The following is a 22,832-nucleotide window of genomic DNA, read 5'->3' as shown; positions in this document are numbered from 1 at the left end:
CAAATGGCTCTTAGCCACAGGAAAAGACACTCAGCCTCACTCAGAACAGAAATGCAAATTAAAACTATTCTGAGATATCATTTCTCAACTATCAGATTGGGAAAAATCCAAAAAGTTATTGACCAGGTTAGAAAACAGAAAGTCTCACTCACTGTTTGAGCAATGAAAAGTAAACACTCCCCCTATGGAGGGGGAAAATCTGTCAATCACTAGCAAAATTACATATGCATTTAACCTGTCAATCTATCACAATTCTCAGGATCTATCTCCAAAATACATCTGCAAAACTATGAAAACATGTATGCACAAGGCAATTTATTAAAGCACTATCCATAACAGCTGGAGACAGTAAACCACCCACATGTCCACTAACAGGGGACTGGCTGAATGAACTTCGGCTCATCTGCACAATGCAGCACCGTGCAGCTCTGAAAAGGAGTGAGGAGGGCTGCTATACACTGCTCCAGAACGGCCTCCAAGCACAGGAAGAGGGGGAGGAAGCAGGACAGTGAGAGTGGACAGTCCACTACTGTTTCTATGGGGGAGCAGGTTGCAGTGTGCTCATGGTAAACCATGGAATTTTTTAATGGTTATCTACTGGGAAGGGAGAGAACGGAATGAAGGAGACAAAGATACAAGCTAGACTTCCAAAAATTTGTACCCTGGCCAAGCATGGTGGCTCATGCCTGTAATCCCAACGCTTTGGAAGGCCAAGACAGGCAGATCACTTGAGGCCAGGTGTTCGCTAGCCTATATGGCAAAACCCAGTCTGCTAGAAATACAAAAAAAAATTAGCTGAGCATTGTAGCATACACTTGTAGTCCCAGCTACTCAGGAGGCTGAGGCATGACAGTCACTTGAACCCAGAAGGCAGAAGCTGCAGTGAGCCAAGATTGTGCCACTGCACTACAGCCTGGGCAACAGAGCAAGATTGTCTCAAAAAAAAAAAAAAATTTATACCTTGTTTTATTTGACTTTGGAACCATGTAAATTTTTAATGTTATAAAACAAAATTAAGTAAAAAGCAATCCTTAAAAGTTAAAAGCAGCCAGGCGTGGTGGCTCATGCCTATAATCCTAGCACTTTGGGAGGCAGAGGCAGGCAGATCACCTGAGTTCAGGAGTTCGAGACCAGCTTGACCAACTTGGCGAAACCCCATCTCTACTAGAAATACAAAAATTAGCTAGGCATGCTGACCAGCACCTGTAATCCCAGCTATTCAGGAGGCTGAGGCAGGAAAATCGCTTGAACCCAGGGGGGCAGAGGCTGCAGTGAGCCGAAACTGCACTACACTCCAGCCTGGGCAACACAGTGAGACTCCCTCTCAAAAAAAAAATTTTTTTTAAGCAAAAAGAAACACATGAACTCAATCAGGTATCCAGCTGGTGCCATAAAGTGCTGCCCACAAGGACGTCTCTCTTTTCAGGCACACTAACCATCCAGACTCCTGTGATTAGCACAGACCACTCCCAGCGTCAGGTTCACTTGGAAGGCCCCAGGCCAGGACGCACAGCTTGCTGGCAGGGGAGCGTCACGCAGCTCTCCACATGGGCATGCACACGGCCATGAGCAAGGTAACCCCTAGGCTGCCCCTCCTGACCCCCAGCAGCAGTCTGGATAGGAGGAAACAAATCTCACACAGGGCAGGTGCAGGAGCCACCTGACTTATAAGTCTCTTGTCCACCAAAGCCAATCTCTAAATGACTCCACTGACTTTACTTGCCCTTGTCATTCTACTCAGAGATGACCAAATACACTGCTCTCCATCAGGCACTTAGGGTTCTTCCAGGCCAAGTGCAAACTCCTAATCATTTTTACTCTCAACAGGGATCAGCCAATGAGGGGGCCCTGGCTCCCAGAGTCCTGGCAAGAATGGCTACCTGGCAAGAATGGCTACCTGGCATGAGGCATAAGAGCACAAACAAGCCAGGAGCCATGTATGGGAAGGGGCCGCAAAAGGAGGCTGGCTGGTGCCACACAGGGGACAATATGGCCAATACAAGTAGTGTGTGAAGGGGCAGGGGAGCCAGGTTCTCGCTGGTGAAAGGAAGAAACTAAGAAGAACCTTGTGGCGTTAGCCTGAATTAAGGGTAGCCAGGTGAACTCCTGTCAATGTATATAAAGAAATATAGACTGGACACAGTGGCTCACGCCTATAATCCCAGCACTTTGGAAGGCCGAGGCAGGCAGATCATGAGGTCAGAAGTTCAAGACCAGCCTGACCAACCCAGTGAAACCCCATCTCTACTAAAAATGCAAAAAAAAAAAATAGCCGGGTGTGGTGGTGAGCGCCTGTAATCCTAGCTCCTTGGGAGGCTGAGGCAGGGGAATTGCTAGAACCAGGGAGGTGGAGGTGAGCCGAGATCACACCACTGCACTCCAGCCTGGGTAACAGAGTGAGACTGTACCTCAAAAAATGAATAAATACAGACAAAAATGTGGAATATACATACAACCTTAGCTTGGTCCAGGAGGAGGGTGTGAAAACAGTGACACCCCAAAAGCAACAGGCACTCCTAGCGTCCAGATGTAGGTTTCTGCACACCATTCTTCTAAAAGAAACCTTGGAGAAATGACTTATTCCAGGTCTGAGACAGTCAAAGTGCAAGATGGGCCTAGACTATCTTGCTCCATGAGAAAGGAACTACTCACAGAATGATAAGGACATGCCAAAAGGCCAGAGAAGGCTTGAAGCAGCTACCAGTAGCCAAATCTGGGACAATGTGGATTTCAAATTACATAACAATAATAATGAATTATACCTCACTGAATAATATCAGAAACCATGATTCTACACTAACAAATAAATAAACGAACAATTAAAAATCTGAGATGAACAGGATATATACACGGTTGCAGAGCGCCTCTCCACAGAATCCCTACAGAGAGAACAGAAACAGCTTTTTAGCACTGAAACATGGCAGGCACCATCCTCCTCAATCACAGCGGTGAGTATCAGCAGGAATGGACACGGTGAGATCGTATGCAGCCTGACGGAGGGAAAGGGAACACACCCTCGCTTCAAGACTCCCGCCCAAAACGCACCAGTGACTCGAATCTGAGTAACATTAGTCAGCACCCGTTTTCTTGAACTTTCCTCAAACCCACACGGCCCCACAATGTCTCACAAGATTCATCACCACCAAAGTATTTCATTTGAAAATAGGAAAGGGCAGTATGCGGAGAGCAGCGATGGCAGGGCCAGAACACACAGGGCGCAGAAAGGACAGAACAGCGTCGTCTTCCATGCCATGCCGCACAGCACTGGCCAGCAGGAACAGCCGGCAACCAAGCTTTCCTTTCCAATCACCTCCTCAGCACCATCCTGAGTGTCCACAGAAACGTTCTCCTGGAACCAAAACAGCTGCTTTCGGGCAACACAGGCCTGAGGATGAGAACATGGACCAATACGCTCACATGACAATTTAGCTTCCACAACAAACACAAACATCACTCACTCTCCAAGACATTCTAGGAGTGACAGGGGAAGCATTCTAAAACACACAGAACCAACAAGAAATTCGCATTTCATTTCATACACCCAACCAATTAAGCAAAGGAAAACTAGATCTCAAGCAGTGATGGCTTTTTTCTCTTTATTCTTAGGGAAAATCTTCCGAAACATTTGTAATGTTGGGCAATATGACAATCTGGTATAAGCTGAGCTGTGGGAAAGATAGCCCTTCATCCACTCATAAAAATATACTGGATGAGATCCAGTTAATTTTAATCCTGAATTTTTTCCAAATTCTTCAATTGCATTTAATATCACTGTCAAGGAACCACTGGGAAAACTCAATAAATATAACTTTTGCACATACAGAAATACCATTCTGTACCTTTTCTCAAAAATATGAGCAATATATACCAAGGGAATTGACAAATAACAAAATGAAGGTGACTTACAGAGGGACGGAAACTTGCAATCGTGAAAGATGAGAGCCCTGTCCAAGAGGGAACTGGCACAGGGAAGGCAGAGCGAAGTGATTTCCAGATAACCTCGCTGTTCAGTAACTTAACCACATCACTCTACCTTCCAACAGTCAATTATCTTGGAATTTAGACTACAGGAAACTTTTTAATAGGATAATATATGTTACTGGTACTGCCTTGTAAAAGTAATGTCCTGTGCTCCAGTGAGGGAGTAAGGTGTCTTAGTAATGTTTTCACAAGAAGGGCATCTGTGTACATACTTCTCGGTCGGCCGACAGGTAACAAAGCACTTGTGCATCAAGAATTAACTCAAATGCCCAAAGGGATTTCTGGAACCAAGATGGAATTTCACTGATTGATCCTATTCAAAAACACTTCCAAATTAATAGCTTACATTCTCCAAGACACTGAGGCCAAGCATGGGACTGAGGTAGCTTCATCAGGTTAGAAACCCTTAAAAAGAAGAAAAAAGCCTCACTTTAGCATCCTCTTAACGTAACGACCTTACCACTCTCATTTCTTTACCTCCCAAAAGCCAACTGTGCAGCTGTTTAATTCATAAAACTGGAAAAGCTTATTCTCAGTGCCTCACTTAAAAAACCATGTTCTCTGCTGGGTAAAGGGAATGCCAGGTCCCTGCTCCTCAGAACCAACCTGGCTGCAGCCTCTAACAACAGAACCCTTCCTTACCTAATCCTTTCCAATACGGAAACATTTCCCTGAGAACCAGCTACCTAAACTGCACCCTGTTCAAATGCAGAGCAATTTCGTCTCCAGAGTAACGGAGGGGAAAAAAGCATCTTTGCTGGAAAGAAGTCACTAGAAACATGAAAAATAAAAACACGATCTGGTTCCAAAGAAAAAAAAAAGGCAACCATTAGTATGATTCAAATAAGATGAAAACGTAACAAAACGGAAGGGGAAAAGCAACGAAAACATACATGAAGAAAAGGTATCAAATACAAACGGTTACAAAACAGAAAGATAACAGAAATAGACCCTAACATCAGCTACAGCAATCATGTTAACTGTATTAAAAACCAAAACTCCTAGACAAACAGTTCTACCCAAGTGCAAACAGAACTACCGAAACGCGCCAGGCTTAAGAATATCATATAATGCCATGTAAACGGGCCTTAGATGAAACTAGCGGTGCTCTTGTTTTGATACAACATCAGACGTAAGCAGGAACTTTCATGAGCTCAGTCAGCATCAACATTTTCAAAACAAAACCTACTCAAAGTACGAGGGGAAAAATGGCAAAATCACAAATGTGATCAGAGACTAACAGACTTCTTTAAATTTCTGGCAGATCCAATGGCAAGAAAATGTAAAAAAAAGAAAGAAAGTGAACCTAATTTAGGTTAACAAAGTATAATATGTAAATAAAACACCCGTCATGTACTTGTTTCAGGCATTCACAATGTAATCTGACGTTAATAAGTAACAGTGGTAAGCCAGCATGGTGCTGCACAGCTATCCGTCAGCTACCAGGAAGGCTGAGACTGGAGGATCACTTGGACCCAGGAGTTTGAGGGTGCAGTGAGCTATGATCACACCACAGCACTCAGGCCTGGGCAACAAAGTTAGACCCCATCTCAAACACTAAACAAAAATAATAACAACAACTTCTTTAAAATTCAAAGAATCCCCAAAATGAAAACTCTATGGTCCAGATCATCTGAGTATAATATAATAAAAGTGTTATTAAAACCTCACCTTCCATAACTCTAAGAACAGAGAGGAAAGCAACTTCAATTAGAGCTACTTTAAAAATGAGGAGAAAGCTTAGAGAGGATGATCAAAACTATAGTCAAAGGTTAAGTTAACCTTACGAGTTTTCATTCTTTTTTTTTTGAGATGGAGTCTCACTCTGGAGTGCAGTGGCACGATCGTGGCTCACTGCAACCTACACCTCCCGGGTTCAAGCGATTCTCCTGCCTCAGCCTCCAGAGTAGCAGGGACTACAGGCACTTGACACCACACTCAGCTAATTTTTTTTTTTTTTTTTTGTATTTTTAGTAGAGATGGGGTTTCACCATCTTAGCCAGAATGGTCTTGGTCTCTTGACCTTGTGATCTGCCTGCCTTGGCCTCCCAAAATGCTGGGATTACAAGCATACACCAAAGTTTTCATTCTTAATTTAAAAAAAAAAAAAGGACTAAGCATTCAACTCAAAAGGGAAAAAAATGAAAAATCAGAAAAAGATAAAAGCAGATATAAAAGAACACGTAGGCAGAAAAACAAAGAGAGCTGATAAAGCCAAGAAGCAGCTCTTTACAAAGACCAGCAAAACAGGCGAGTCATCCAACAAAGCGAATTCTAAACAGAAAAAAACTGCAAATACGGAGAAGAAAAGTGAAGTGGCCGCAGGAGCCCGGCAGTACCGACCTGATGAGAGCCTTCAGGATGTCAGCCCGGCCCACACGAGAAGCATGGTAGACGGGAGTGCTGCGATGGTGCCGGCTTCCGTTGGGATCCGCGCCTGCTTCGAGAAGGATCTGGGCACTCTCTAGGTGCCCGTTCACCACAGCCACATACAGGGCCGTCTGTCCTTTTACGTCCACCAGATCCACCTCAGCCCCCTTCCGGATAAGGAAGTCCACACAGTTCCCATGGCCTGCAGTGGCCGCGATTCGCAACGGTGTGCAGGGGAGCCAGCCACAGCACCAGACAGACTTCTCGTTGATGCGGCTGCAGGAGGAACACAAGGGGGCTCATGAGATGCAATCCCAGGACAAGGGCAGGCTGCACTGCCCCCCTCACCCTGGCCCATAGACAGACTCCCAAGGTGACTGACATGGTCCCCAGCTGGTTAATAACACCTGCAGTTAATGGGCTCTGCCTTCTGAAATGCTGAACCTTTCCCCTGTGGAACCTGGGCAGGGCAGGGCAGGGCAGGGCAGGGCAGGGCAGGGCAGGGCAGGGCAGGCGTTACCAGCCCCATTCCAGAGACAGGACACTCGAGGCATCAGCAGAACGATCAGCACAATCCTGAGACCCTAGTTCTTAGATTTCCTGACTGCTGTCCGAAGAGCCCTCCTCTACAAAGGTGGAAAAGGTCTGCCTGGGAGGCAGTGCCGAATGAACAGCGCACTCACCCAGGAGTCTGGGTCAGGCCGCTCTTCCTCAGTTACCACGTGTGAAGGCTTGAGACTGGGCCTCTCTCTGGGCCTCAGCATCGTCACCAGGACTAGGTGACTATGTAGGGCCCCCCAACCTCTAACACTGAACAAATGATGGCCTAAAGGATCACTATGGTGGCATGGGTGCTACACCCCAGGCCAACAGCTGCAGAGGAACCTGTCCAGACTCAGCTCTCAGCAGACGTCGCAATCAGACTGCAACTGCCTGCCTCAACCACCAACCCAGCAAGGCAGCAACCACAGCCAGTTCACAGCGAGCTCCCGGTGTAACCGAGAACAAAGCTCAGGGCCCAGAGCATCAAACCAGGCCCCAGGAACATGCAGCAGGGCCCCAGGAACAGGCCCCTCCTGGCTCCGCCGCCAGCTGTGCTCCAGCTCTGACTGCACGGGACAGTCAAGGGAGGAATGCTCCAGGAACTCATCACCAAAGAAGTGACGAATAGCAACAGGAAAACGTAAAGAAACAGAGACGCCCTGGACCTGAGTAAAGGAAGAAGAATAAACAGTGCTGGGAAAAGCAATAGAATAGACTTGGTCTGAGGCCTCACTGAACTGTCTCATTCTACTGTTACATCTGCAAGTTTAATTCAGGTTTGCTTTGGGCTTGAGTCACCCACATTAAATATTTGTACGTGACCCATCCATCTTCATCTGACAGTCCTTTCTGGTATTTCTCTTTTAAAAACTGATACTTTTCTGATGAAATACCAGTAAGACACTAGAAGGAAATGAAGAAACATATTCCTGTACTGTTAGAAATCCTTTTCTTAAAGGTGGTGGCATTAGTCTCAGCACCGACATGCAGGCATCGTTTCTATCCACGCACTGCCATGTGGGTCCGAAGGAACAGCAGAAACACAAAAGCAGCACGGACAGCTCCCGGCTGCAGCTGAGTTTAAGCTTCAGCTGGGACTCCAACCTTAAACCCACAGAAGAATCAGAGAGCACTCCAGAGAGCAGGCAAATTCTGCTCTCCCAGGCGTCCTGAGCAGGGAGAGGGAGGGGCAAGCATCAGCTGCCGTGAACAAAGGGCTGGAGCAGTTTTGTGGGGACAGGCAGAATTTGACAAGGCCAGGGTAGGGGACCACTGATAAGGAGAACAGTAAGGAGAAAGGTGAGGAGGCAAAAGGGCCTAAGGCTGAGGCCTAGGTCCCAGGGGGCAGACGACTGAGGGCCTGAGAAGCAGAGGAGAGGGCGCCAGGGAAGCTGGTGAAGGAAGGTGAACGTACAGAAGCGCCTGAGATCAAGAGCCACAGGAGACCCAAGATGGGGCAGGGCGCCACTGAAGAGGGAAACGGTGCTGCCTTCAGGGGTGACATCAGGAGGCTGAGGCCCACAGAGGCCCAGAAGTTGCCAGAAAACACTAAGGTCAATGACAGAGCAGGACCTGAAGTCAGGTCTCCCTGCCCACACTATCTGGCTGTCTCCTACAACTCTGAGCATGCTGCTTCAGTCTCCTTTTTCCCCTTCCTCTAAAACTGAAACACATTCCTCCCAACATCCAGGTCTTTATCTGCAATCCTGACTGTGGGGCTCAGCCTCATGCAGCCCTGCAGGGCTCAAGTGCCCAGACCAGCCCCGGGGCAGCGCCGCTCACCTCCGGTAGCTCTCCTCTTGCAACAGGTTCCTTAGGGTCTGGAGGTCCCCGACGTAGGCTGCATCATGGAGCCTCGTGTCCTCACAGTGCTCCAGTGGATGATCACAAAACTGCTCCCTCAGCCACTCCTTCAGATTACGACCTGCGCTGAAGAGAGGGCTCCTGTTAGCTCAGGGAGGCCCTACCAAGGTTAACCAAAAGGGGGTGCCATCTGCAGCAAGTCTTCCCTCTCCCCGCTATGGGGCACATTCAAATGCTCAAGAAATAAATCACAAGCTGGGCATGGTGGCATGCCTATAATCCCAGCTACTCAAGAGGCTGAGGCAGGAGGATCACTTGAGACCAGGAGTTCAAGACCAGCCTGAGCAACACAGCAAGACCCTATCTGTAAAAACAAAAAGAGAAAATAGTAGAAACTTTCCCTTACCTTGACAAGATTAATTTTTTAAAAGTTGGTGGGGCCCAGGAATTATAAGCCAAACCTACTGAAGAATACAGAAGCAATATCCTAAAGAAAATATTTGCAGATTGAATCAATACTGTATCAAAGAATCTAGCATGCAATTACTCTAATTTACTCCAAGTATATGGGAATATCTTAAAACTGAGAAACTATGAAAGAGAACTATCGTCATCTCCTTCACTACAAAAAAAGACATAGGGCAAAACCCAAGGGCTGAGTAAATGCTGCTGTTTGCTCCACGGATGACTCCCTACCATGCTGCCCTGGGTAATGGCCACAGGGAGGCCTGCCTAAGAAACTCATGAGAAAGGTGCACTTGACCATACAGAAGTTCCACCTCAATGAAAAAGGTTAAAAATACATGTACGTAAACATAAATCCAGCCCATATAACGAAGACTATAAAACTGAAAGGCAATACAAAAGAATAAGCAGAAAAAACACACCATGCACTTGGATAAAAAGATTCAAAATTTAAGGAATTTTAAATAAAGAATGAACCATTTCTTTGGGGTTTTGTTATCAGATGTCACAAAAAAATATGCTAAAGTTTATCTGAAAATATAAGTAAGGGAGAACTTTTCTGGTTTTTTTAGTAAGTTACAGAGAAAAAGCCTTACCCTACTAGGTAAGAGAACGCTCATGAAAATGAAGATTAATAAATCAAACCATCAACGCCCAGAAAGACCTCAGTACAAGCAACTCAGTACCAGCACCCTTCACTGCACTTTATCAAGGTCCAGAGAACCGTGCTTTTTACAAACTGACGGTCTGTGGCAACCCTGTATTTAAGCAACACGATGTGTTCACTTTGTGTCTTCTGGGTCACAATCTGGTAATTCTTGGAATAGTTCAAACTTTTTCATTATTATTTTATCTGTTATGGTAATGAGTGATTTGTTGTTTGGGGGGCCACAAAGTGTGCCCATGAGCAGCGTGCTTAATCTATCCCCGTGGTCTGTGTTCTGACTGCTCCACCAACCAGCCGCTCCCTGTTGCTCCCTGTCACGCGCTCTCTCTCTCTCTCCCCCGACCCCAGCCCTCCCTGTTCCCAAGACACAGTACTGAAATTAGGCTACTTAATAACCCTACACTGGCTTCTGAGTGTTCAAGTTAAAGAAACAGTCACACATCTCTCACTTGAAATTAAAAGCTAGAAATGATTAAGCTTAATGAGAAAGGCATGTGGAAAGCTGAGAAAGGTTGAAAGCTAGGCCTCTTCTGCCAAACAGCCAAGTTGTGAATGCAAAGGAAAAGAGCTTGAAGGAAATTAAAAGTGTTATCCCTTTGAGGAACACACAATTTATAAGAAAGCAAAAGAGCCTTATTGCTGATATAAAGTCTGACTTATCTGGAGATTCTATCAAGCCAGCCACAACGTTCCCTTAGGCCAAAGCCTAATCCAGAACAAGGCCCCAACTCTCTCCAATTCTATGAAGCCTGAGAGAGCTGAGGAAGGTGCAGAAGCAAAGTCTAAAGCTAGCAGAGATTGGTTCACGAGGTTTAAAGAAACCATCTCCATCACACAAAAGTACAAAGTGAAGCAGCAAGTGCTGAAGTTATTCAGAAGACATGGCTAAAAGACGATTGGTGAAGATGGCTACACTAAACAACAGGTTTTCAATGTAGAAGAAACAGCCTTCTGTTGGAAAAAAGATGCCATCTAGGACTTTCACAGCTAAAGAGAAGCCAATGCCTAGTGTCAAAGCTGTAAAGGACAAGCCAACTCTCTCGTTAGGGGCTAATGCAGCCGGTTACTTTAAGCTGAAGTGAACGCTCACTTACCGTTCCAAAACTCCTTCTGCCTATGCACTAAAAACGAAACCACAAAGTCCAGGTGGCAGCACATCTGTTCACAGCATGGTTTAGTGAATCCTTTGAGCCCACTGTTGAGACCTACTGCTCAGAAGATTCCTTTCACAATAGTGCTGCTCATTGACAAAGCGCCTAGTCACTCATGAGCTCTCATGGAGATGGACAAGATTCATGCTGTTTTCATGCCTGCAAACATAGCCATTTCACAGCCTGTGGATCAGGGAGTCATTCTGACTTTCACGTATTAACATCATTTAATACAATTTATAAGGCTATTGCTGCCATAGATAGTGGTTCCTCTGATGGATCTGGGCAAAAATGAATTAAAAACCTTCAGGAAAGAATTCACCAATCTAGATGGCATTTAGAACTTGTGTGATTCATGGGAGGAGGTCAAAATATCAACTTTAACAGGGGTTTGAAAGAAGTTGATTCCAACCCACATGGATGACTTTGAGGGGATCAAGACTTCAGTGGAGGAAGTACCTGCAGGTGTGGTGGAAATCACAGGAGAACTAGAATTACAGCCTGCAGATGTGACTAAATTACTGCAATCTCATGATAAAACTTGAATGGATGAGGAGTTGTTTCTTATGGATGAGCAAAGCAAGCACTTTCTTGCGATGAAATCTACTCCTGGTGAAGATGCTGTGAACACGGTCGAAATGACAACAAAGGATTTAGAAGGCGACACACACTTCATTGATAAAGCAGCAGCAGGGCTGAAGAAGACTGATTCCAATTTTTGAAAGAAGCTCTACTGTGGGTAAAATGCCATCAAACAACATCTCATGCTACAAAGAAATCTCATGAAAGGAAGAGCCAGGCGATAGGGCAACTTCATTGTCAACTAATTTAATAATTACCACTGCCCCCTGATGAGTCAGGAGCCATCAATACTGGAGCAAGACACTCCACCAGCAAAAAGTTTGTGACTGATAGCTCAGGTGATGGTGAGCATGTTTCAGCAATATTTTTTAACTAAAATGTGTACATTTTTAGACATAATGGTATTGTTGCACTCTTAATAGACCATAGCATCACGTAAACATAACTTAGATATGCACTGGGAAACCAAAAAATTCACATGACTTGCTTTATTGCAGTATTTACTTGATCACAGTGTTCTGGAACTGAACACACACTATCTCCAAGGTATGCCTGAAATTATAAACCAGCATCAAAATCAGCGAGAACGTAAGAGTAGTCAACAAATGGCATTTGTACCATTAGGTACTTATTTGGAAATACTGAGTTATTCACCTCACATCATAACCCAAAATAAACTCCTGAAGATTTACGTTTTGTAAAAAGAGTTACACAGATTTGCATGTACATAACAAGCAAAAACACAGATGGCTTGGATTCAAGTCCCTGCCCTGCCATGCTGTCCTAGAGTGAGAACGGACATGCAGGTATAAAGCACACCCTCCATAAGGGGCTCTTCCAGATACTGAAATTTTTTTTTATATTAAAATCAAATCTCTTTTGAGTACTACTGTAGTCCATTGGGTGCTCATGCTGATTCTACAACCAGGCCGGTCACAGATCAACAAGCAGGCCTGAGCAGCTCTTTATGCCACTATCCCAGTCTTCCTTCAGTAAGTATCCTCCCCTGTAATTAACCCCACAGTTGTGGTTACCAGAGTGAAAAAGTTCAGAGTAGGCGTGGGAAAGATTCAGGTGTAAGGCAATAACCAACAGGTAAATAGCAGCCAAAGGACTTTTGCTGAGCTCTCTTCTGGGCCCCCTCTGCTGGCCTCTGTGCTATCCATTTCTGGCCCATCTCAAAAGTAGCCTCAGAATCTTTCCCCAGCTCCAGATTCAAAAGCAACTTCATGTTTGTGTTTTGCTGACCAACTATTCCAATAACAACACAACTGCCCCAGGATAGCACTTAAGCTTCAACTGAAAATCTGTTGCCCCTCCACCCCAGGCCCAAAACACACTGAATAACAAAACAGCCGTGCATGAGGATATATAAAAAGGAGCCCTCGGTTGGGCACGGTGGCTCACGCCTGTAATCCCATCACTTTGGGACAGAGGCGACGCGGATCACGAGGTCAAGAGACCAAGACCATCCGGGGCAACATGATGAAACCCCTTGTCTACAAAAAATACAAAAATTAGGTGGGCATGGTGGCTCATGCCTGTAGTCCCAGCTACTCAGGAGGCTGAGGCAGGAGAATCGCTTGAACCCCGGAGGCGGAGGTTGCAGTGAGCCGAGACTGGAGACATCCTGGTGTCAGCGAGAGACTCCTTAAAAAAAAAAAAAAAAAGGGGGGGGGCCCTTTGTAATCCTATCACTTTAGGATGCCAAGGCCAGGGGATCACCCGAGCTCAGGAGTTCAAGATCAGCCTGGTCAACATGGTGAAACCCCATGTCTACTAACACAAAATTTAGCCGGGCAGCTACTCGGGAGGCTGAAGCAGGAGAATCGCTTGAACCCGGGACTGAAATTCAGCTTGGACAACAAGGGCTAAACTCCATCTCCAAAAAAAACAAAAAAAAAGAGGAGCCCTGTGCAGCCGCGAAAGCCAGTGTTTCTTCCCCAGGGCCCCTCTATACTGGGAAGTAGCTGTCAGTCCTCTTTTTCCCACGGAACACCTCTCATTCCGTCTCTCACTCTCAGTGGAATGACATCCTAGACCCTAAGGCCCTGGCTGTCTGAAGTCAAAGTCAATGCCAACCAAAGCCCAGGGTGGTGGATTCTCTGCCTGGCTTGTTCTGGTCACTGCAGTTTCCCCCGCTGGGTCTAGCCAACAGTAGACCTTCAACAAAAGTCTCTTAAATGACTGGAAGGAGAAGGGGAGGGAGGGAGGGATGGAAAAGCCTATCGGCACCAGTCTCCAAGTCAATCTTTTGAGATTTTTAACAAATTTCTTGGTGTATTACTAAGCAGGAGAGGAAGCATGTAAAGGCAGAGCACAGGAAACCATTGGCGCGAATGGCAAACTCAGAAACCCGGAGGAAGGGACTCCCACACCACCGGGAAAGAGGAACCTGTCCCGACCGCTTCCTTCACACGTGCGTGGCAGGGGCCCTTCAGGGTGGACCACAGGATAAGTAGGTTATCTTGGACGGTGGGTGTGAGCCTTTCTAGCTGCCTCCTTTGCGGGTGGGCCAAAGGCCCCTGGACATGCTGTGTCACTGACGAGCTCGCTGGAGATGGCGTCCCCGTTGTCGCCGGTCTGTGCCCGTGGGGGGAGGGAAGGTGCCCCGCTGTACCACCGGTCACGTCGTGGGTGGCAGAAGGGTGCAAGGGTGCCCGCCCTCCGGGAGGCTCTCCGGATCCGTGCACTCAGAGCTGGAGGGCGCGCGGCCTGCTTTTGCCGCTGGGTGCTATCAAATCCGTATCGGCTCACCCGAGAGAAGCTACGAGCAAGTTCCACTGGAGAAAAAAACTCCAGCGCGGGGACTACACTCGAGGCTGAGGAGCCGGCAGCGTGTCCGCGCTGGGGCCGCCCCGCACGACGAGCCGCGCTGACCCCCGACCCCGGCCTGCGGGAAACGGCTCCCTGGCTGCCCCGTGGGCCCGGCCAGCCCGGGACGAGGACGCAGGACCTCGGCAGGGACGCCAGAGCCAGCCCTCGCCATCCCCACACGCCCCGCGGCAGCCGCGCGCACGTTACCTGCGGACCCCGGCCCCGCCCGCCCGTCTGGGCTGCCGCCCTCCGCCATGAGTGCTTCCGCCTCCGCGGCCGCCACGAGCCCGCCGCGCCCCTCAGGCAGGAAGCAGAGCTGCCCGCGACCACTTCCGGCGCCACGGGCGAAGGGGGCGCGTCGGGGTCACGGCTTCCGGCGGGCGCGCGCTGGCCTCACTGGTTTCCGCGTCCGCACCTCCACTTCCGGCTTCCCTGCCGAGCTGGGCGCTGGCGGGTTCCGGCGTGGACTTCGCGAGTTACCGGCTGTCGGGGCGCCGGGTGCGCCGTGGTTTCCCCTCATAAGAAGCCAAGGAGTCGGAAAGCGCGTTGCCTGGGGCAGCAGCCTGGGTCCGTTCGATCGGGTCTTCCCGCCGCCACGGACGGGGCGTGGCTTCTGCCGGATGTGGGCGGGGCCCCGGCGGGCGGGACCCGGGCCTGGGCTAGGCTGGCGGGGTCCCGGCAGGTGCCCCCCGAGCCACTAGCAGCCCCGGGAGGGTGGATTCGGAGGCGCGGAGAGTGGTGACAGCCACGGCAGGGCTGAGCATCGCAGCGTGTTGTTTTGGATGAATGCTCCCCCAAATCCCTTCCATGAAGCCCCCAATCAGCTCGGAGGTTGATGACAGCCAGTGGCTGACGCGGAGTTCATTGAATAAGTGAATGCGTTTGTGAACAAACGAGTAACATTCCCTGCACACTCCCAAGTTCAAATATCGCAGCGTCGTCCCGCCGTGAGTATTGGTTTTGGTCCTTCAGCACGGATTCCCTTGGGGTCCTCCCATTCTCCCCGGCCGAGTTAGAAAGCAGGCCTCGGGCAGGAGGAGACTAAGGAAGGACGGAAAGCCCTGCAGTCGTGGGCGTGACCTGCTGGCCCATCCTTGTGTACAACACACCAGATAGTAAGGAAGCCGCAGGCGCAGCCCCGCAAGTGCCCCTGCTGAGGCTGGCCCTGAGTGACCAAGATACACTGGGTGGGTCCACCTGGGTGCAGACCTGTCGGGGGTGGAGGCGGGAGTAGGGGGTACTTCCTGCAGTGGTGTTTGGACTTGATGACAGCAGAGAGCACCGCTGCCGTGAGGGACAGGTGACTCCGATGATGACGCTGCTCCACCGCAGCTGCACATCCAAACTCTTGGAGCTTCGGCAACTCCGAAGCCTGAAACCGACTCACGTGTTCGTGAATGAATAAACGAAATGCAGTCCATCCATGCAATGGAATAGCGCTCAGCCTTCGAGAAGAAGGAAGTCCTGACACATGCCACAACAGGGATGACCTTGAAGACGTTATACTGAGTGAGATAAGCCAGTCACAAAAAGACAAAGACAGTACTGTGTGATTCCACTGACGTGAGGTCATAATGTGGAGGAGTGAAATCGCAGAGTGGAGTGGGGGTTGCCAAGGGCTGGGGAAGTGGGGAATGAAGAGTGAATGTTTAATGGGGACGGAGTTTCAGTTGAGGAAGGTGAAAAAGTTTTGGAAATCGGTTGCACGACAATGTGAATTGTGAATTAACACTACTGAACTGCGCATTTAAAAAAGGTTATGTTTTGTGTTCTATATTTTACCGCAATTGCTTTATTTTTTAGAATAGGCTCTGGTGCAGTCAGTCTGGGGTGTGGGTTGGCCGTTGGGTCGTTCAGAGCCGGGTGATTCTAATGCGCAGCCAGGTGAGAGCCAGGTCTCCGAGGGCCTCCACTGCTTTGCCTGTCTGGTTCCTGTGGGCCCACAGTGAGTGTCCCATGTGTCAGCAGCCTTTGCATCAAGGTATTGAGTGCCCTGAGCAGAGCTTCCCTCCTGCGCCTGCAGCTCCACCTCTCCTGCCAGCTCCATCTCTCCTGCCACGTGTTCCCCTTGGGATGTTGCCTCTTCGAAAAACCTGAGGCTGCGTCATCCGTGGTGGAGAAGTGGCCTCACATCCCTATCTCTATGCCTCTTAAATGCCCGCAAGGTGCAGTGCAGCATCCACAGAACCAGCAGTGTGGGAGCAGGAAGGACACATAATCACTGGCCACGCTCTGCAATTACCATCACCCCCATTTCTCAGGACCCTGAGACCAGGGGGCGTGGTGCTGTCCCCAGAACCTCACAGCCCGCCTTCTCAGACCTCACGTCTCCAGAGCCCCTTTTCTTCCAGATCCTCTGAGCATAAAAGAGCCACCCAGTGGCCACTGGAGTTGAATCCACTCGGTCACATCACCTACAAGCCGCAGGACCTTGCCAGTGCCGTCCCAGCCGGCACACCGGCGGCAGGACCTGTGCAGGGGGCTGTCTGTGCCCCTCCAGGACCCCATGGCTCCCTCCCGTTTCCCCACCCCTGCATTTCCTCCTACCATAAAATTACCCTTCGCCTCCTGTTGCCCCCTGGAGGCTCAGGCCTCCCCCACAGTGGCCCCAGTGGCCCCTCCGTGTAGCCTAGCCCAATCTTTCTGGCAGAAAATATGGCGGTGTAGCTAAAGCATCAGAATGAGTAGTCCTTGATCAGAAATGCCTCTTCCAGGCATTAGTTCTAGGGAAGTAATCAGATGTGTGACAGATTCATCTACAGTAGTACTGGTTAAGCATCATTTTGTAACAAAATGTCCAACAATGGGCCTTCTGGCTCCGGAGGTCTGAGAAGGGGCTCCCATCCCTCATACCTCCTGTTACAGGTCACTGGGGGCCCCTCCGGAAGCACAGCAGGAATATAGGGGGCTGGAAATCGGAGCCCCACAGCTGCTGGGCCTAGGTGTGCCAATGCTGCTGCCGCTCAAACCCCATGGCTGTCTCTGGGAACTGGGCAGAAGATGTCACCCAGACAGGGACCAGAAATGGGACTCTCTCCTGGTCCTAGGCCCTGTGGGCCTGTGTTTGGGGCGTCTCATCCCAGGGGGCCCAGCGCTCTCCTTTGAAGGATCTCCTCAAAGCAGGGCATCTGAAGGTTTACCAGGTGAGGCCGTGAGATGAGGGCAGCTGGCCAAGCCTCCAGGCTTTGCCCTGGAAACCCCTTTACCAGCCCCTGCCCCGCAGACCCTGTCTCAGGCCTTGGAGCCCACCCATGGTGAGTCAGGGTGTCTGCCCCAAGCTAGGGAGCCAGATCCACCTCCTTCCAGCTGAGCCACCAGACAGGGCAAAGCCTCCAAGCATCAGCTGCCTCCCTGTAAAATGGGCTGGTAATACCTACCTTGCAGGCTTTGTAAAGACCCAAAATCCCATAGAAAGTGCCACGGGCTTCCAGGCAGAGAGAGCCTCAGCAAACCCTCACAATGGCAGGGCTCTGCTGTGTGAAGCCCATCCCACCCTGTCCCAAATTGAGCCCACCTTCTCTGCCCAGCTGGGAACAGAGCAGGGCTCAGGGGCAGAGGCAGTGTCCCAGCAGGCCCTCAGCTGGGCCCTGCAGGGCTGGGCAGAGCGCAGGCAGTGGTCTTCCTGCAGCCCTCGAAACCTCCCTCTTCCAGCCAAGTCGGCCTCTGCCTGGATGTGGTTTATCCTGGCATGGGGGCCCCAGGGGAGGACCGGGGAGCCCAGCAGCAGGGACTGCAGAGGACACAGTGGGAGCCCTGCCAAGGGGGTGCCCTCGCCTAGTCCCCCCACAGGTGCCATGCTGCCTTGCGTGGTGTGACCGAGAACTCCACGGGTGTCGGGAGGCCACGGTGTTCAGTAAGACCGTGCATCCTCTGCAGGGGCCTGCATCTCTCCAGGCAGCACCCGTGGAAGGCACCTACTATGTGCTGGTCACTGCCGCAGGGGGAGGAGTCAGAGGTGAGGAAATCTCAGTCCCAGAGCAGGGACTGGCCGCAGAGACAGGAGATTCTTAGAGACTCCTCGGCCCCAGGGGGACCAACAGCCCAGCTTGCCCAGCACTGAGCGGGCTCCAGAACACAGGGCTGTCAGTTTTCAAAGCAGGGTGAGTGGAGACCCTATCCCAGCCCTGGGCTCCTCTCCCTGCCTGTCCTACTACGGTGCTGGAGCCTCTGAGCTGGCCCCGCCATGCCCTCCCAATGCCAGGTTAACTTTTCCTGCCATACCAGTTGGTCTCTGTCACTCGGCCTCACAGACTCCTTCATGACCCCCTGAATGCCCATGTATAGACTCCTGGAGGAGCCTGGGCATCTGAGGCCCATCCCAAGAAGAGCCCCAACCTCCTTCCCCTCCTCCAGCTCCCAAGCTCCAGCCTAGAACCTGACCCTCCAGGGTCAGCATGCTTTCCCTAGGGTCTGCGCACGAGGCTCCCTCCCTCCCGCACCCCTGTCCTGGTGACCTCTGTCTCCTCACCAGATGCCCCCCCCACCCCCTGGCAGCCTTACCCAGCCGGTTGGGGCCTTGGCTCCAGGCCCTCCGGGCAGCATTTCTCTCTCCTCACCTGACTGCAGCTGCCAGCGAGCCAGCTTATCTCTCCTGGCAGATGCTTAAGTTCCTTGAAATGGCTTCTGGTAGGAGGGGTATTTTGATTCTCTCACAGGAGCTGGTCCAGGCCTGAACCAACAGATAAAGTCAGGCTCTGAAACTGAGAAACTGCCACACCAGGGCACCAGGGTCCTAGGGTTCAGGGGCAAGCAAAGCTGGACACCATCCCGTGGAGCCTACAGACCAGCATGGAGGGGCTGAATGGCAGCCCCCAAATAGTCCACAGCCTAAGCTCTGGAAACTGTGAATGGGACCTTATTTGGGAAAAGGGTCTTTGCTGATGCGATCAACGATCTCAGGATGAGATGACCCTGGACTGAGGGCAGGCACTAACCCAATGGCAGCTGCCTTTACAAGAGAAAGGCAAAGGTAGATTGGAGAGAGAGAAGGCAGTGTGGAGACGGGGCTGGAGAGTGCAGTGATGTGGCCACAAGCCAAGGAACACCTGGGGTCCCCAGAAGCTGACAGAGGCAGGAAGGACCCTCGTGCAGGGGGTGGGGTCAGGGGGAGCACAGCCCTGGGGACACCCAGGCTTCAGACAGGTCTGCGGTGAATTGTTTCCACAGCCTCAGGACTCCTACATCCAGTAAAGAAACTGGAATTACAGTTGCTCCAGGCTGAGGACCAGCAGGAGAGGCCAGGGCTGGGAGCAGGGAGGCCTCTCTGGGAGCCACACCAAAGATAAGAAGACATAACTCCCCTTCGCCCTGTTACTCAAAAGCACTGCCTTGCTAACATTTTCTTTCTCAGGAATTTGTCTCACGTTTGGAGTATATTTTCCCCTAGGTTATCAGCAGAAAACAGCCTAACGGGCGCGTCGGTGGAGCTGAGCCTGTCGCCTCATGCAGTGCCACCGCAGAGCCCTCGGCTGTGTCTCCTGCAGAGGTCACCCTGGGGTCAGAACCAGGGCTGCCTTGGTCAAGGGCCAACCGCACGGCTGTTTCTGAAACCATCAAGTCCGAGAATGCCCGTGTTACAATTAATAAATGGCATTGTTAACCGACGTGAACAAAGCCAGCCTTCATTGCTTTCTTTAGTGGCCCATTTGGTGAAGCACTTAAGAAGAGCCCTGGCCAACATACACACATCATGGTTTTAATTACATCCTGTGAATTTATTTTTCCAGAGAGAAATATTTCTCAGGGAAATGTCCATAAAAGCAACGTTAGCAGAGTGTGATGGTGTGTATGTGTTTCCTCTAGGAAATCTGTTTAGTTTAAGTCCCAGCTTGGAGCACCACTTTTTACAAAGACAGGGGACCTGAAGAAGGCTGCCGACCGCCGGAGAAGGCGGTGTCCCAGCGGGGAGGAAGTCTCCCGGCCCCTCTGCCCTTCATCTCTCTGGGAACTTGCCCCTCTCTCCTTTTCCACGTAGGAATTCTGAATTGCTCTTGGAAGCCCGAAGTGGGCTGGGATGTTCTCTAAACCCCCCAGCTGAGAGCCCCTCTGTGGCTGGCATTTCTTACCAGTGTGAAAAGGACATTTTTGAAAATGGAATCCTGTTTTCACCACTCTAAGGAAAGTCACAACTTCAGACTTTTCCAGCAGTTCCTGTTGTCCATTGAAAACGTTTGCTGGAGAACTAGGCACTCTCCCCAAGCTGCTGGGATTGTTTCTTAGGTTGCCCTCCGTTGTTAGGGCAGTGACCCCCATATCAACACCGCATCACCAGACTTGGTTTGCAGGTCACTGCTTACCAGCGGCACAAGCACAAGGACTCAGGCTGGGCACTTTCTAATCTCTTCGGTCTCTGGGTCTCCTGCTTCCAGGACAGGGCTCGAATCAAGGACTCACTCTGGACGGACTGCCAGACTGATGGACTGACAACTGACTGATGGACTGACAACTGACTGACTGCCAGACTGATGGACTGACGGACTGCGTGGCTGACTGACTATCAGACTGACGGACTGCCTGGCTGACGACTATCAGACTGACGGACTGCCTGGCTGACTGTCGGACTGATGGACTGACTGACTGCCAGATGACTGACTGCCAGACTGACTGACTGCTGGAATGATGGACTGACAGACTGACTGGCTGACGGACTGACTAGCTGCCAGATGACTGACTGCTGTACTGCCTGACCGACAACTGACTGGCTGCCGGACTGACGGACTGACTGACTGCCAGACTGACTGACAACTGACTGACTGCCGGACTGACAGACTGGTGGACTGACTGACTGCCAGACTGCTGGACTGACTGGTTGACGGACCCACTGGCTGCCGGATAACTGACTGCCGGACTGACTGACTGCTGGACTGACTGCTGGACTGACTGGTTGACGGACCCACTGGCTGCCGGATAACTGACTGCCGGACTGACTGACTGCTGGACTGACTGCTGGACTGACTGGTTGACGGACCCACTGGCTGCCGAATAACTGACTGCCGGACTGACTGACTGCTGGACTGACTGCTGGACTGACGGACTGACAACTGACTGACTGCTGGACTGACGGACTGACTGACTGCCAGACTGACTGACAACTGACTGACTGCCGGACTGACTGACAACTGACTGACTGCCGGACTGACAGACTGGTGGACTGACTGCCAGACTGCCGGACTGACTGGTTGACGGACCGACTGGCTGCCGGATAACTGACTGCCGGACTGACTGACTGCTGGACTGACGGACTGACGGACTGATGGACTGACTGGCTGCAGGGCTGATGACGGGAGGAGTGCATTTTTAAAAGGAAAGTAAGTTGTCCCCATTACACCAATCTAGGAAATGACCTCTTTTCCTTTCTCTATGTAAATTTCATGTCCTTATTCACAGGCACATAAAATTACAAAATCAGGATCATGGTGTAGACACACATTTGTCCCCCACTTTCCTTTCTGTCGTGAACCTAATGATGCATTTATGTAAATGGAATTCCTCAGGCTCTCTCAGACACAAGCAAAACAAGATGGGGTAAGAAAATCAATCGCCAGGAGCTACAGTTTCTGTACTGTGGGGAATTAGAGGTCTGATGGGCCTCCTGGTGGAAACAGCTAAAATGCTGAAGAAAATGTAAAAATCCTCTTGTTAGAGGCATCCTCGGGCTGCCACAGAGGCCAGAAGCAAAGAGAAGGCAGAAACCTTGCAGCTTAGTGGGGCCGGAGCAGCACTCATCTCAGACTCTCTGCTGAGGGCTTGAGCTTCGACCTAGATGACTGCACAGGGTGCAGAAACCAGTTTAGGGCAGGACTCTCCCACAGAATGCTCACGTAGACCTGGCACCCGAGAGAGCCTGCCCTCAGGGTAAAAAGTAATGAGACTAAGAACAACAGCAACAAAAACAAAGCACAAATAACCTCATTTTCAAAACAGGCAAAATGGCTGGGCACAGCGGCTCATGCCTGTAATCCCAGTGTTTCGGGAGGCCAAGGTGAGAGGATCGCTTGAGCTCAGGAGTTTGTGACCAGCCTGGGCATCCCAATAAGACCCTGACCTCTACCAAAAGAGAAAAAAATAGGCAAAAGACTGGAATAGACATTTGTCCAAAGAAGATACGCCCTTAAGCAATAAGCATCTGAAAAGATGCTCAACATTAACCTTTAGGGACGTACACATCAAAACCACATGCAATAGTGTTTTGCGCCCACGAGGACGGCTATTTAGAAAGAATAGAAAATGGCAAGTGCTGGCAAAGATATGGAGATTCTGCACTACTGGTGGGAACTTAAAATGGCACGGGCTCCATGGAAAATGGCACGGGCACTATGGAAAGTGGCACGGGCACCATGGAAAGTGGCACGGGCACCATGGAAAGTGGTACGGGCACCATGGAAAGTGGCACGGGCACTATAGAAAATGGCACGGGCACCGTCGAAAATGGCACGGGCACCGTGGAAAGTGGC

The 22,832-nt window shown here is 50.2% G+C and overlaps 2 protein-coding genes across 5 annotated transcripts in view; one reads left to right on the top strand and one right to left on the bottom strand.

Annotated features, from left to right (window-relative positions):
* The window catches only part of ASB1 (ankyrin repeat and SOCS box containing 1), a 127,821-nt gene extending 113,118 nt beyond the window's left edge, over positions 1-14,703 (bottom strand). For all 3 annotated transcript variants that reach the window (XR_013519177.1, XR_013519178.1, XM_002749961.6), the window contains exons 1-3: positions 14,587-14,703; positions 8,677-8,818; positions 6,325-6,627 (exon numbers count right to left, since the gene is read on the bottom strand). Coding sequence is in view for 1 of the 3 variants with exons in the window: in XM_002749961.6 (XP_002750007.1) it covers positions 6,325-6,627; positions 8,677-8,818; positions 14,587-14,635 (494 nt within the window). In the remaining 2 variants the exon portion in view is untranslated. The remainder of the gene's footprint in view (positions 1-6,324; positions 6,628-8,676; positions 8,819-14,586) is intronic.
* Positions 13,840-19,992, top strand: LOC128932451 (uncharacterized). 2 transcript variants are annotated; one of them, XM_054258090.2, is made up of 2 exons: positions 13,840-15,326; positions 19,766-19,992. In XM_054258090.2, the coding sequence occupies exon 1, from the start codon at positions 14,123-14,125 to the stop codon at positions 15,119-15,121; it is 999 nt and encodes a 332-aa protein (XP_054114065.2). In that variant the 5' UTR covers positions 13,840-14,122; the 3' UTR covers positions 15,122-15,326; positions 19,766-19,992. The 2 variants fall into 2 exon arrangements, with proteins under 2 accessions (XP_054114065.2, XP_078185040.1); XM_078328914.1 differs by lacking the exon at positions 19,766-19,992 and adding an exon at positions 15,655-16,057.
* The last annotated feature ends 2,840 nt before the right edge of the window (positions 19,993-22,832 follow it).

The sequence above is a fragment of the Callithrix jacchus genome, chromosome 6 (assembly GCF_049354715.1).
Source record: "Callithrix jacchus isolate 240 chromosome 6, calJac240_pri, whole genome shotgun sequence".
Lineage (NCBI taxonomy): Eukaryota > Metazoa > Chordata > Mammalia > Primates > Cebidae > Callithrix > Callithrix jacchus.
This window is presented reverse-complemented; position numbering and strand designations above follow the sequence as displayed.